Here is a 13579-nt window from a genome sequence, read left to right as displayed (position 1 = left end):
GGAGAGAGAGAGAGAGGGGGGTGGGTGAGAGAGAGAGAGGGGGTGTGAGAGAGAGCGTCCCGTGGGGTCCCTAAGCACTTTACTAGGCATTACCGCAATGAGGAGTTCCTTCTTAAGATGTGGACTGTGCCACCGCTGGTGAACCCTCCGGTTTCCATATTAAACAAGGCAACCATGATTCCGGTTGAAGAGTCCCCACCCTTAAGGATCTGGCTGACCGGAAGGCGAAGGCTGTGGCCCGCACTATGTACACTCTGGCTGGTTCGGCAATGAGGCCGGTATTCACTATTGCCCCAGTGTTGCGTACTCCGACCGAGTGGGCTAAGCTCTTACACTGTGACCTGGAGGGGGAAGAGCTTTCCCCTGCCTTTGCTGAGCTGGCAGACCAGCTGGTCCTGGAGCTGCAGGTTATCTGTGATGCCTCTTTGGATGTGGCTCCCCTGATGGCTCACCTCTCTGTTTTGCAGTGGTCCTTCGGCGTGTTTTTTGCCTCAAGTGCTGGTCTGGAGATCAGACTTCAAAAAAGGTCTTGACTGATCTTCCTTTTCAAGGTGATCGCCTGTTTCGAGCTCTCCTGGATGACATCATTAAAGGTCTCACGGGGGGAGGGGGGAGTACTTATCTTCCACAGGCTACTAATGGAAAGAAACCTTGTTGTACATGTGGGCCTTCCTTCTCAGATCATAAGAAGTTTTTAGGGTCGACAAACAAGGGCTCGAAGACTTTCAGGGCCTCCTTTGGTGTATCCAAACGAACCTTGTCTGGCAAGCCAAGATCGGGCTTCTCCAGATCCGGGTACAAGGCTCCTTCTGCATGAAGGTGCGTCCTCACCCGTATCGGGGGTGGGCGGACAGCTTCGCTGGTTTCCAGACCCGTGGACTTCCCGGGTGCAAGACAAGTGGGTCCACGAAGTCATTCGGTCCAGCTACAAGATCGAGTTCTGCTCTAGTTCCCTGGCAAGGTTTTTTCCTTCCAACATGCCCCTGTCCCCAGACCGGTTCTAGGGCCTGTTTGGGGCGGTACAAGACCTATTCCTTCAAGGGGTGTTTGTCCCAATTCTGACTTCGGAAAGTTTTCAGGGTTTTTACTCAAACCTGTTCAAAATTCCCAGGAAGGAAGGCAAAGTGCGTCCAATCCTGGAGCTTAAGGTGCTAAACTGCTTTGTGCCGGTACAGAAGTTCAGAATGAAGTCCATTAGAATGGTGGTGGCATCCCTGCATCAGGGGGATTTCCTCGCCTCTATCGATATCAAGGATGTCTACCTTCACATTCCAATATGTGCCAGTCACCAGCGTTTTCTCCGCTTTGCTGTGGGAGAGGAGCATTATCAGTTTGTGGCGGTACCTTTTGATCTTACATCTGCTCCTCGGCTCTTCACATGTATGGAAAGCTTTCAGATAGCCACTGACAATTGTGCTGGTAGCGCGCAGGACACACATTCTCGGCACACCTCTATTGGCACTACTACACTCAAATATGTGGCTGCTCGACGCCAAGGCCTAGCTGCCGAGAGGCTGCATATTTGCGTACGCTCAGCGCCAAGTACTTATTTTTTACTATAATTTTTTATATTTTTGTATAGAGGGGCCCCTTATGTCAAGTAGAGGCCTGGGGCAGTTGCCCCTATAAATTCAGCATTGATTGTATGAGTCCATAGGTTTTGAAGAACCATGATCAGAAATGTTAGGGAGAATCTCATGTGGTGGGAGGTTGGCCAGTTGGATGGAGCAAATCTAGGGAATTTTTACATGTTTGACGCAATGCACCAGGTCCTGGGGAGGATTTGAAAAACCGTGATCAGAAATGGTTTGGAGGACTTCATGGGTTGGGAGCCATTCTAGAAATGGAACAGGAATATTTAAAAGTTTAGTCTTGACACATTGCTCCCAAATTTGGTGGATTTGTTACTTTTTCTCTAGAAAATTGCTTTTTTGTAGAACAGGAAATGGTGGTTTGGGAGATGGCAATACAGGATGTTGTAGAACAAGAAATGGCAGGGTGGGAAATGTTAGTTTGGGAGATCGTGGTTTGGAAATTGGCAGTTTGGAAGATGGCGGTTTGGAAAATGGCAGTTTAGGAAATGGCAATACAGGATGTTGTAGAACAAGAAATGGCAGGGTGGGAAATGTTAGTTTGGGAGATGGTGGTTTGGAAATTGGCAGTTTGGAAGATGGCAGTTTAGAAAATGGCAGTTTAGGAAATGGCAATACAGGATGTTGTAGAACAAGAAATGGCAGGGTGGGAAATGATAGTTTGGGAGATGGTGGTTTGGAAATTGGCAGTTTGGAAGATGGCGGTTTACAAAATGGCAGATTAGGAAATGGCAATACAGGATGTTGTAGAACAAGAAATGGCAGGGTGGGAAATGTTAGTTTGGGAGATGGTGATGTGGAAATTGGCAGTTTGGAAGATGGCGGTTTAGAAAATGACAATTTAGGAAATGGCAATACAGGATGTTGTAGAACAAGAAATGGCAGGGTGGGAAATGTTAGTTTGGGAGATGGTGGTTTGGACAATGGCAGTTTGGAAGATGGCAGTTTTGGAAAATGTCAGTTTAGGAAATGGCAATACAGAATGCTGTAGAACAAGAAATGGCAGGGCGGGAAATGGCAGTTTGGGATGACAATTTGTTCTTCTACCAACAGGGTAAAGAAATCGAGAACACAAGATTAGTGATTCGATACCCAGACAAGCCTTACCGACCCTCCACTGTGACCACGTCCGATGCACAGACCAAGGCAGCTGCAATAAAGTAAGTTTCCTGAATTCGACAAACATGGTGGTGAAAACACTCCTGAACCCCCTAACTCCTGAAGTTCTTTAGTTCAGGATTTTGTGCAGTCGTGCCCACTACCCAGTGTTCCTGGAAGTCACATGTGGTCATGAATGATAAATAGAGTGACACAAGCTAGTTCACAGCATAAAGTTTTGTCCGTGCATGCGTGTTCCCACGTGGTGCGTTTAGCCTATTCATTTCCATGCGCAGGAATGCACAAAAAGTAGTGCAGGCGCAGCTTCTGAAATCACACCTCAGCAGACCACATGGTACTGCAGTACCATGCATTTTGGCAGCTGCAAGCATGTGCACGTCTTTCAGAAGAGTGGGGGAGGGGAGCCACTAACAATTAATGGCACCTGGTGCGCATCTGAGGACAGCGCGTGTCAGTGGGCGTTCCAACTCCACGCCTGGTGTGAACAAGCTCCTAAAGGGATTCTAAAGGTTTTTTTTTTCCCCCTAAGATAAGAAAAAAACATGATATACTTACCTGCTCTGTGCAGGAACACGGATCTCTGTGTTCATCAAGTGAGTCCACCCCCCACACAGTTAGAAAGCACTCCCTAGGAGCACACCTAACCCTTTGATCGCCCCTGGAGTTAACCCCTTCCCTGCCAGGGTCTGCACAGTGACAGTGCATATTTTTAGCACTGATCACTGTAATTATGTCACTGTTCCCCCCAAAAGTGTCAGGTGTCCGATCTGTCCGCTAAAATTCGCTGATCGCCCGCCATTACTAGTAAAAAAATAAATAAATTAATAAAAACGCCATAAATCTATACCATAGTTTGTAGACGCAATAACTTTTGTGCAAAGCAATCAATATACACTTATTGGGATTCTCTTTGCCAAAAGTATGTAACAGAATACAAATTTGCCTAAAATTATGAAAACATTCGATTTTTTTTATTTTTCAGAATGTAAACATTTTTTTTTCTTTTTTTTCTACAAAATTGTTGCTCTTTTTTTGTTTAAATAAAAACCGCAGAGGTGATCAAATACCACCAAAAGAAAGCTCTATTTGTGAGAAAACAGGACATCAATTTTATTTGGGTACAGCGTCGCACGGCCGCGCTATTATCAGTTAAAGTAAACCTGATCTCTGTGTATTCCCTCTATATCTCCGATCTCCGTGTATTCCCTCTGTATCCCCGATCTCCGTGTATTCCCTCTGTATCCCCTATCTCCGTGTATTCCCTCTGTATCCCCTATCTCCGTGTATTCCCTCTGTATCCCCGATCTCTGTGTATTCCCTCTATATCTCCGATCTCCGTGTATTCCCTCTGTATCCCTGATCTCCGTGTATTCTCTCTGTATCCCCGATCTCCGTGTATTCCCTCTGTATCCCCTATCTCCGTGTATTCCCTCTGTATCCCCGATCTCCGTGTATTCCCTCTGTATCCCCGATCTCCGTGTATTCCCTCTGTATCCCCGATCTCCGTGAATTCCCTCTGTATCCCCGATCTCCGTGTATTCCCTCTGTATCCCCGATCTCCGTGTATTCCCTCTATATCCCTGATCTCCGTGTATTCCCTCTGTATCCCCGATCTCCGTGTATTCCCTCTGTATCCCCTATCTCCGTGTATTCCCTCTGTATCCCCTATCTCCGTGTATTCCCTCTGTATCCCCGATCTCTGTGTATTCCCTCTATATCTCCGATCTCCGTGTATTCCCTCTGTATCCCTGATCTCCGTGTATTCCCTCTGTATCCCCGATCTCCGTGTATTCCCTCTGTATCCCCGATCTCCGTGAATTCCCTCTGTATCCCCGATCTCTGTGTATTCCCTCTGTATCCCCGATCTCTGTGTATTCCCTCTGTATCCCCGATCTCCGTGTATTCCCTCTGTATCCCCGATCTCCGTGTATTCCCTCTGTATCCCCGATCTCCGTGTATTCCCTCTATATCCCTGATCTCCGTGTATTCCCTCTGTATCCCCGATCTCCGTGTATTCCCTCTGTATCCCCTATCTCCGTGTATTCCCTCTGTATCCCCTATCTCCGTGTATTCCCTCTGTATCCCCGATCTCTGTGTATTCCCTCTATATCTCCGATCTCCGTGTATTCCCTCTGTATCCCTGATCTCCGTGTATTCCCTCTGTATCCCCGATCTCCGTGTATTCCCTCTGTATCCCCGATCTCCGTGAATTCCCTCTGTATCCCCGATCTCTGTGTATTCCCTCTGTATCCCCGATCTCCGTGTATTCCCTCCGTATCCCCGATCTCCATGTATTCCCTCTGTATCTCCGATCTCCGTGTATTCCCTCTGTATCCCCGATCTCCGTGTATTCCCTCTGTATCCCCGATCTCCGTGTATTCCCTCTGTATCCCCGATCTCCGTGTATTCCCTCTGTATCCCCGATCTCCGTGAATTCCCTCTGTATCCCTGATATCTGTGTATTCCCTCTGTATCCCCGATCTCCGTGTATTCCCTCCGTATCCCCGATCTCCGTGTATTCCCTCTGTATCCCCGATCTCCGTGTATTCCCTCTGTATCCCCGATCTCCGTGTATTCCCTCTGTATCCCCGATCTCTGTGTATTCCCTCTGTATCCCCGATCTCCATGTATTCCCTCTGTATCCCCGATCTCCGTGTATTCCCTCTGTATCCCCGATCTCCGTGTATTCCCTCTGTATCCCTGATCTCCGTGTATTCCCTCTGTATCCCCGATCTCTGTGTATTCCCTCTGTATCCCTGATCTCTGTGTATTCTCTCTGTATCCCCGATCTCTGTGTATTCCCTCTGTATCCCTGATCTCAGTGTATTCCCTCTGTATCCCGATCTCCGTGTATTCCCTCTGTATCTCCGATCTCTGTGTATTCCCTCTGTATCCCTGATCTCTGTGTATTCCCTCTGTATCCCTGATCTCAGTGTATTCCCTCTGTATCCCCGATCTCCGTGTATTCCCTCTGTATCCCCGATCTCTGTGTATTCCCTCTGTATCCCCGATCTCCGTCTATTCCCTCTGTATCCCCAATCCCCGTGTATTCCCTCTGTATCCCTGATCTCTGTCTATTCCCTCTGTATCCTTGATCTCCGTGTATTCTCTCTGTATCCATGATCTCCGTGTATTCCCTCTGTATCCCCTATCTCCGTGTATTCCCTCTGTATCCCCATTCTCCATGTATTCCCTCTGTATCCCTGATCTCAGTGTATTCCCTCTGTATCCCCGACCTCTGTGTATTCCCTCTGTATCCCTGATCTCAGTGTATTCCCTCTGTATCCCTGATCTCCGTGTATTCCCTCTGTATCCCCAATCCCCGTGTATTCCCTCTGTATCCCTGATCTCCGTGTATTCTCTCTGTATCCATGATCTCCGTGTATTCCCTCTGTATCCCCTATCTCCGTGTATTCCCTCTGTGTCCCTGATCTCTGTCTATTCCCTCTGTATCCATGATCTCCGTGTATTCCCTCTGTATCTCCGATCTCCGTGTATTCCCTCTGTATCCCTGATCTCCGTGTATTCTCTCTGTATCCCCGATCTCCGTGTATTCCCTCTGTATCTCCGATCTCCGTCTATTCCCTCTGTATCCCCGATCTCCGTGTATTCCCTCTGTATCTCCGATCTCCGTGTATTCCCTATGTATCCCCGATCTCTGTGTATTCCCTATGTATCCCCGATCTCCGTGTATTCCCTATGTATCCCCGATCTCCGTGTATTCCCTATGTATCCCCGATCTCCGTGTATTCCCTATGTATCCCCGATCTCCGTGTATTCCCTATGTATCCCCGATCTCCGTGTATTCCCTCTGTATCCCCGATCTCCGTCTATTCCCTCTGTATCCCTGATCTCCGTGTATTCCCTCTGTATCCCCGATCTCCGTGAATTCCCTCTGTATCCCCGATCTCCGTCTATTCCCTCTGTATCTCCGATCTCCTTGTATTCCCTCTGTATCCCCGATCTCCGTCTATTCCCTCTGTATCTCCGATCTCTGTGTATTCCCTCTGTATCCCCGATCTCCGTGTATTCCCTCTGTATCCCCGATCTCCGTGTATTCCCTCTGTATCTCCGATCTCCTTGTATTCCCTCTGTATCCCCGATCTCCGTCTATTCCCTCTGTATCCCCGATCTCTGTGTATTCCCTCTGTATCCCCGATCTCCGTCTATTCCCTCTGTATCCCCGATCTCCGTGTATTCCCTCTGTATCCCCGATCTCCGTGTATTCCCTCTGTATCCCCGATCTCCGTGTATTCCCTCTGTATCCCCGATCTCCGTGTATTCCCTCTGTATCCCCGATCTCCGTCTATTCCCTCTGTATCCCCGATCTCCGTGTATTCCCTCTGTATCCCCGATCTCCGTGTATTCCCTCTGTATCCCTGATCTCCGTGTATTCCCTCTGTATCCCCGATCTCCGTGAATTCCCTCTGTATCCCCGATCTCCGTCTATTCCCTCTGTATCTCCGATCTCCTTGTATTCCCTCTGTATCCCCGATCTCCGTCTATTCCCTCTGTATCTCCGATCTCTGTGTATTCCCTCTGTATCCCCGATCTCCGTGTATTCCCTCTGTATCCCCGATCTCTGTGTATTCCCTCTGTATCCCTGATCTCTGTGTATTCTCTCTGTATCCCCGATCTCCGTGAATTCCCTCTGTATCCCCGATCTCCGTGAATTCCCTCTGTATCCCCGATCTCCGTGTATTCCCTCTGTATCCCCGATCTCCGTGTATTCCCTCTGTATCCCTGATCTCCGTCTATTCCCTCTGTATCCCCGATCTCCGTGTATTCCCTCTGTATCCCCGATCTCCGTGAATTCCCTCTGAATCCCTGATCTCCGTCTATTCCCTCTGTATCCCCGATCTCCGTGAATTCCCTCTGAATCCCTGATCTCCGTCTATTCCCTCTGTATCCCCGATCTCTGTGTATTCCCTCTGTATCCCCGATCTCTGTTTATTCCCTCTGTATGCCTGATCTCCGTTTATTCCCTCTGTATCCCCATTCTCCATGTATTCCCTCTGTATCCCTGATCTCAGTGTATTCCCTCTGTATCCCTGATCTCCGTGTATTCCCTCTGTACCCCCGATCTCCGTCTATTCCCTCTGTATCTCCGATCTCCTTGTATTCCCTCTGTATCTCCGATCTCCTTGTATTCCCTCTGTATCTCCGATCTCTGTGTATTCCCTATGTATCCCCGATCTCCGTGTATTCCCTATGTATCCCCGATCTCTGTGTATTCCCTATGTATCCCCGATCTCCGTGTATTCCCTCTGTATCCCCGATCTCCGTCTATTCCCTCTGTATCCCTGATCTCCGTGTATTCCCTCTGTATCCCTGATATCTGTGTATTCCCTTTGTATCCCCGATCTCCGTGTATTCCCTCTGTATCCCCGATCTCCGTCTATTCCCTCTGTATCTCCGATCTCCTTGTATTCCCTCTGTATCCCCGATCTCCGTCTATTCCCTCTGTATCCCTGATCTCTGTGTATTCCCTCTGTATCCCCGATCTCCGTCTATTCCCTCTGTATCTCCGATCTCCTTGTATTCCCTCTGTATCTCCGATCTCCTTGTATTCCCTCTGTATCTCCGATCTCCTTGTATTCCCTCTGTATCCCCAATCTCCGTCTATTCCCTCTGTATCCCTGATCTCTGTGTATTCCCTCTGTATCCCTGATCTCTGTGTATTCCCTCTGTATCCCCGATCTCCGTGTATTCCCTCTGTTCTCCGTGTATCTTTGAACAATTCCCTCTTCTATGTTATTCGTCATTAGACCTTGAGAGGCGACATTTGGACGCGGTCCATGCTAGTCTGGCCTTTGATTGATTAGTAATCGTCTATTTCCTGCTTGTGTTAATGATCGTCCCGGAGGTGCCAACGCTTCCTCCACATAATATTTGTATAAGATGCAGAAAGTGTCCTTTGAATGAGGTGTGTGCTCCGTATATGGAGTCTGAGCTCCGTCCGCAGAGTCACCGCTGACCTCCCACTGGTACCCCGATGACTCTCCATTCCCTAATCCAGGATTTGTTCCAATGTCCTCAGCAATTATACTGTATGTATTTAATAATCGTTGAACTACACCCAAATTTCTCTTCTTTAAAACTGAAAGGAAGACTCTGGAGAAACAAATTACTCAGTTCCATATTACAACAAATTATACATCTGTTGCTTTATCCACTTCTCGCCATACATATACTGTATATATACTGTGTGTGTGTATATATATATATATGTATGTATATATACGTCATACATATACTGTATAAAGAGGACCTGTCATGGGCCATACTTTCACTGTTGTTCATCCTTTGTGATAGCAATAAAGTTCAATGAAAAAAAAAAAAAAATATATATATATATATATATATATATATATATATATATATATATATATATATATATATATATATTTATATACAAATACACACACAGATGCATCTCCAAAAATTTGAATATCTTCAAAAAATGTATTTGTTTCAGTAATTAAATCAAAAAAAGTGAAACTCCTATATTTTATATAGATTTGTCACACACTGAGTGATATATTTCAAGCATTTCTTTCTTTTAATTTTGATGATTATAGCTTACAGCTAGTGACACCCCAAAATTCCGTATCTCAGTATAATAGAATGTTACATAAGCCCAATTTAAAAAAAAAAAAGGATTTTTAATACAGAAATGTTGGCTTAGTGAAAAGTCTGTCCATGTACAGTATAGGATGCACTCAATACTTGGTCGGGGCTCCTTTTGCATGAATTACTGCATCAATGCGGCGTGGCATGGAGGCGATCAGCCTGTGGCACTGCTGAGGTGTTATGGAAGCCCAGGTTGCTTTGATAGCGGCCTTCAGCTCATCTGCATTGTTGGGTCTGGTGTCTCTCATCTTCCTCCTGACAATATCCCACAGATTCTCTATGGGGTTTAGGTCAGGCGAGTTTGCTGGCCAATCAAGCACAGTGATACCATGATCATGTGACCACTTCTGGACTGAAAGGATTTCTCCCCTAATGACCAGGCCGTTTTTTGCGATACGACACTGCATTACTTTAACTGACAACTGCGCGGTCGTGCAACACTGTACCCAAATAAAATTGATGTCCTTTTTTTCCACAAATAGAGCTTTCTTTTGGTGGTATTTGATCACCTCTGCGATTTTTTATTTTTTTATTTTTTTGCGCTATAAACAAATAAGAGCCACAATTCTGAAAAAAAAAACAATTAATTTTACTTTCTGATATATAACATTCCCATTATTCCAGTGTAACAAAATGTGTTCTCTACCTTTCAGTGCAAAGAGGAAAGTCCCATTCAAGACCAATGAATGTTTCTACTGGAGGGCCAATGGTTGCACTTATGGAGACAAATGTCGATATCGGCACATCCCGGAGAACAGAGGTGTGGACAAGAAGCCGGGGAAATGCTGATCAATGAGAGAAGTGCGGCTCCCAATTAGGATTTTCTATTAAAGAGTGTTGAATCGGCATCAGAAATAATTTTGGTGCACTTTGTGTTACAGACTCCAATGGCACCATTCTTCTTCTGTGAAGGGACTGTAGGCCAAGCCTCCGCGTGGCCATCTTTTTGTCTAGAAGTGTTCGGCGTGCCATAGATTAATAAAAAGCCATGGAGGGAGGAGCATGCATTGCACTTTATAGTGAACCACTCTGTGGATATCTACACTCTGCCAGCCGGTGCGTGCCTTGCCATTCTTCAGTACAGCTGACGTTTCTTTTTCCAGGAAAACCCAGGAAGATCTAAGCCGCAAAAATCGAGTCTGGTTCCATGTCCCTTAGCTTGAGGATCATGACAGGTTCTGCGTCCCAAAGCTTGAGGATCATGGCAGATTCTGTGTCCCTCAGCTTGAAGATCAGGACAGGTTCTATGTCTCTAAGCTTGAAGATCAGGACCGGTTCCGTGTTCCTCAGCTTTAAGATCAGGACAGGTTCCGTGTCCCACAGCTTGAAGATCCGGGCCAGTTCTGTGTCCCACAGTTTGGGGATCAGGACAGGTTCCGTGTCCCATAGCTTGAAGATCAGAGCAGGTTCCATGTCCCACAGCTTGAAGACCAAGTCTGGTTTTGTATCCCACAGCTGGAAGATCAGGGCTGGTTCCATGTCCCACAGCTGGAAGATCAGGGCTGGTTCCATGTCCCACAGCTGGAAGATCAGGGCTGGTTCTGTGTCCCTCACCTTAAAGATCAAGGCCAGTTTCATGTCCTACACCTTGAGGATCAGAACAGGTTCCTTGTCCCACAGCTTGAAGATCAGGGCAGGTTCCTTGTCCCACAGCTTGAAGATCGGGGCAGGTTCCTTGTCCCACAGCTTGAAGATCGGGGCAGGTTCCTTGTCCCACAGCTAGAAGATTGGGGCAGGTTCCTTGTCCCACAGCTAGAAGATTGGGGCAGGTTCCTTGTCCCACAGCTTGAAGATTGGGGCAGGTTCCTTGTCCCACAGCTTGAAGATCGGGGCAGGTTCCTTGTCCCACAGCTTGAAGATCGGGGCAGGTTCCTTGTCCCACAGCTTGAAGATCGGGGCAGGTTCCTTGTCCCATAGCTTGAAGATCGGGGCAGGTTCCTTGTCCCACAGCTTGAAGATCGGGGCAGGTTCCTTGTCCCACAGCTTGAAGATCGGGGCAGGTTCCTTGTCCCATAGCTTGAAGATCGGGGCAGGTTCCTTGTCCCACAGCTTGAAGATCGGGGCAGGTTCCTTGTCCCACACTTGAAGATCGGGGCAGGTTCCTTGTCCCACAGCTTGAAGATCGGGGCAGGTTCCTTGTCCCACAGCTTGAAGATCGGGGCAGGTTCCTTGTCCCACAGCTTGAAGATCGGGGCAGGTTCCTTGTCCCACAGCTTGAAGATTGGGGCAGGTTCCGTGTCCCACAGCATGAAGATCACGTCTGGTTCCATGTCCTTCAGCTTGCAGTTGACCATTGCTTGCCATTTGCTGCAGGAATACAAGTGCAAACTTTTAGCCACCTGCTCTGCTATTTAGATGTCCCGGCTGGCAGATATCTGTGTGTAGTGTGACCAACGAGGACCAAACATGTCAGATGTGCAATTGTTCACCTCTGTCTGGTCAGACGTTTTTGACGGCCTGTTCGATGTGCCTTTTTTTTATACCGTTTTTTAACACTTGGAATATTCACTATGTATTATGGAAGAAGAGTGTTTACGCTGCTTTGCTACTTTCTATTATTTATGGTTCCAAAGTTCACAGATTTCATAATTTTTTTTCTTTTTTGTCATTCAGAGAAAATATTTTTCCGATTTTTGGTTTGTAAACTGAAATGTATATAAATGTTGATTTTTAATAAGAAATTAACCCTTTAAACCCCATGCCATAGACACTGTACAAGGTCAACTATGGTCATGTGAGCTTTTCAGTTTGTCCTGGAGGTGTATGGAGGAATGCAGAGGGTGGGGGGGGGGGTCCTCCCAAAAAGAGGTGTATGGAGGAATGCAGAGGGTGGGGGTTTCCTCCCAAAAAGAGGTGTACGGAGGCATGCAGAGGGTTGGGGGGGGGTTCCTCCCAAATATAGGTATATGGAGGAATGCAGAGGAAGGGGGTTCCTCCCACAAACTGCACCCGGGGATCACTTCAAAAAAATCGAATCAAAGGAGCATTATTGTAACATTCAGCTGATTGGATATGCTTTACTGCCGTTCCCGTGGCTCCTACTGAATAGTAGGGATGCACCAATCCGACTTTTTTGGTCCCGATACCGATATCTGGCGTTGAGAAATCACTGATACCGATCCGGAGCTACACATAAAACATGCAGCTGCAGTACAGAGCAAAGCCGCTGCTTTATGTGTACGGCTCCTCCATTCACAGGCGGAGTGCATCTGATATCACTCCGCCTGTGAGCCGGGACTATACAGGAAGTAGCGGCTCCCATCCCATACTACTACTACTACTACACCAAGTAAGGAATGGCTGAGCCGTTACTCAGCAAAAACCGGATTGGCCCGTGGATCGGTCAATGTTACCGATCCCCTGATCCAGCTATCAGGGCCATATCAGCGCCGGTATCCGATCCGAAATATCGGATCAGTGCATCCCTACTGAGTAGCATTTATAGCTGGGGTTCTGCTCAGTGGTAGGCAGATCTCAGGGGTCATTAGGCCTGTGTGTGATTGAAACAGGTGTGTAAGCGCTTCTGGTGACTTACAGGCTGCCGAAGCTTCAGGTAACAGGAACCACAAGAGAAGTTGGTACTCAGAATGGCATCCAACAATGGTTATCCTTTATTGAAAAAACATGTATACCAGTCGTAAAATATCCAACGTGTTTCGTCCGCCAGGCCTTAGTCATGGGTGACGGCCGAAATGCGTTGGTTGTTTTACGGCTGTTATACGGGTCTTTGCATTAAAGGATAACCATTGCTGGATGCAATTCCAAGTGCTGACTTCTATTGTGCTTTGAGAAATGTTTAAGATGCCTTTGGGTTCCTGCACACCTTTTGTATGGTCTGTGTACAGCCTATTATACCAGTGGATGTGTATACACTGTGGTGCTCTTATATGCTTGTTTGCATTGACGCTTACATGCGCATCTGACTTTTTTTTTTCCAAATGCACATGTGAAAGTAAATAAAGGTGCAAACAAGCACACAAGATCACAGGCACTTACAGCTTTTCACTTGTACTGCAGGTGTGGGAAAGTGCCAGGAAATTGCGATCGGGGTATAAAATTCCTAATAAAGCTCCATGTGCATGAACCCTAAAAGTTTCACATCGGAGTTGATTTACTAAAACTGGCGAGAGCAAAATCTGGTGCAGCCCTACATAGAAACCAATCAGCTTCCAGGTTTTATTCCAAAGTTTCATTGAATAAGATGAAGTGATTGGCTATTTACAGGAAATTCCTAT

General features: G+C 46.9%; 1 protein-coding gene across 1 annotated transcript in view; it reads left to right on the top strand.

The window, feature by feature from the left end:
- Positions 1–10448, top strand: part of LOC309563770 (uncharacterized protein) — a 204498-nt gene extending 194050 nt beyond the window's left edge. Inside the window, exons 15-16 of the mRNA XM_082268371.1 lie at positions 2646–2752; positions 9998–10448. Coding sequence (XP_082124497.1) covers positions 2646–2752; positions 9998–10133 — 243 coding nt within the window. The 3' untranslated portion in view covers positions 10134–10448. The remainder of the gene's footprint in view (positions 1–2645; positions 2753–9997) is intronic.
- The last annotated feature ends 3131 nt before the right edge of the window (positions 10449–13579 follow it).

Source organism: Pelophylax lessonae (assembly GCF_965119305.1).
Source record: "Pelophylax lessonae genome assembly, chromosome: 9".
Lineage (NCBI taxonomy): Eukaryota > Metazoa > Chordata > Amphibia > Anura > Ranidae > Pelophylax > Pelophylax lessonae.
The sequence above is the reverse complement of the archived record's forward strand: the minus strand, read 5'-3'. Positions and strand labels throughout refer to the sequence as shown.